Source organism: Gavialis gangeticus, unplaced genomic scaffold (genome assembly GCF_001723915.1).
Source record: "Gavialis gangeticus isolate Ggan-Ray unplaced genomic scaffold, GavGan_comp1, whole genome shotgun sequence".
Taxonomy (NCBI): domain Eukaryota; kingdom Metazoa; phylum Chordata; order Crocodylia; family Gavialidae; genus Gavialis; species Gavialis gangeticus.
In genome coordinates, this window is record NW_017729033.1 from 40,996,141 (window position 1) to 40,997,333 (window position 1,193).

The following is a 1,193-nucleotide window of genomic DNA, read 5'->3' on the forward strand; positions in this document are numbered from 1 at the left end:
CATGGGGGGGCTGCCCCTGGCCCTGGGGCTGCTGGCGGCGGCGCTGGGCGCGGTGGCGCCGCAGTCCTGCCCGGCTCAGTGCTCCTGCTCGGGCAGCACCGTGGACTGTCACGGGCTGGCGCTGCGCGGCGTCCCCAGGAACATCCCCCGCAACACGGAGAGGCTGTGAGTACCCGGCGCGGCCCCGGGCGGGGGGGCTTCCCTTCCCTTCCCTTCCCTTCCCTTCCCATCCCGCCCTGAGGGAAAGTTGAGCCAAGTTGTTGCCGATGCGAGGGCCCGGCTGAGGCTCGTGCTCTCGGCCGAGCCCCTCCAGGAGGCAGGGAGCCGCCCCCCGCCCTGCGGAAGGGCCGGGCCGCGGGCTGAGGCGCACAGCCGAGGACCCTCCGCCCTGGCCCTGGCCCGGCTCTGCCCGGAGCGGGTTTAGCCCCAGGTCTCTCTCCAGCCGCGCCAGGACAGCTCCTAGCAAGCCCCCATACCCTTGGGGGTGCCTTTGGGCCACTCCACCTCTTCTTTGGAAGCTCAGCCAGGTTTCACGTGGCCTTGCCTTCCTGGAAAGCGAAAGGCTTGAGCAGGGAAAGAAGCGAGAAGGAATTAGGAAGAGCTTCTTGAGACTGCTCAGAGCAGTTGTTAAAGGCGTGATTCCTCCAGCAGTGCGTGCACGCCCTGGGAGATGAATGCTCAAGTGACAAGGATTCCCCCTGTCCCGTGAACAAACTGTGGCACTTGGGTAGAGACGGTGTCTGGCTGGATTATGTCAAAATGAAATGCATTGATTTTTTTTTTCTTCCTCCTTCCCTTTTCACCCCTGCAAAGATAACATATAATCTGTAATTGTGGGGTTTCTGTGCAAGGCTGCTTTCCTGGTGGCTTGGATCAAGAAGTACAGTCAAGCCACGGCAAAGCGTGGTTTTGCTTGTAATGACTGGAAGCCGGGCAAGTTTAGATCTTGACCTAAGATGCCAGAAAAGGGCGTTGTAACTCCAGAAAGGAAAGTGGTGCTGAAATTTGAACAAAAGTGTCAAGACCTGAACACTATTTCCATTATTGCCTCTGAACACCGTTTGCACTTCACAGTCACGGTGGGTTTCCTGTAGTGTATAGGAGGAGTTTGGGTGTTTTTTCATACAAACATTAGATTGTTGGAGGGTAAATGCTTGCAAACATAAATCTTCAAGGATGAAGTCTTCTTCCCC

At 57.8% G+C, this 1,193-nt stretch overlaps 1 protein-coding gene across 1 annotated transcript in view; it reads left to right on the top strand.

Annotated features, from left to right (window-relative positions):
• Position 1: 1 nt before the first annotated feature.
• The window catches only part of SLIT2 (slit guidance ligand 2), a 629,104-nt gene continuing 627,912 nt past the window's right edge, over positions 2 to 1,193 (top strand). Inside the window, exon 1 of the mRNA XM_019526063.1 lies at positions 2 to 165. Coding sequence (XP_019381608.1) covers positions 2 to 165 — 164 coding nt within the window. The remainder of the gene's footprint in view (positions 166 to 1,193) is intronic.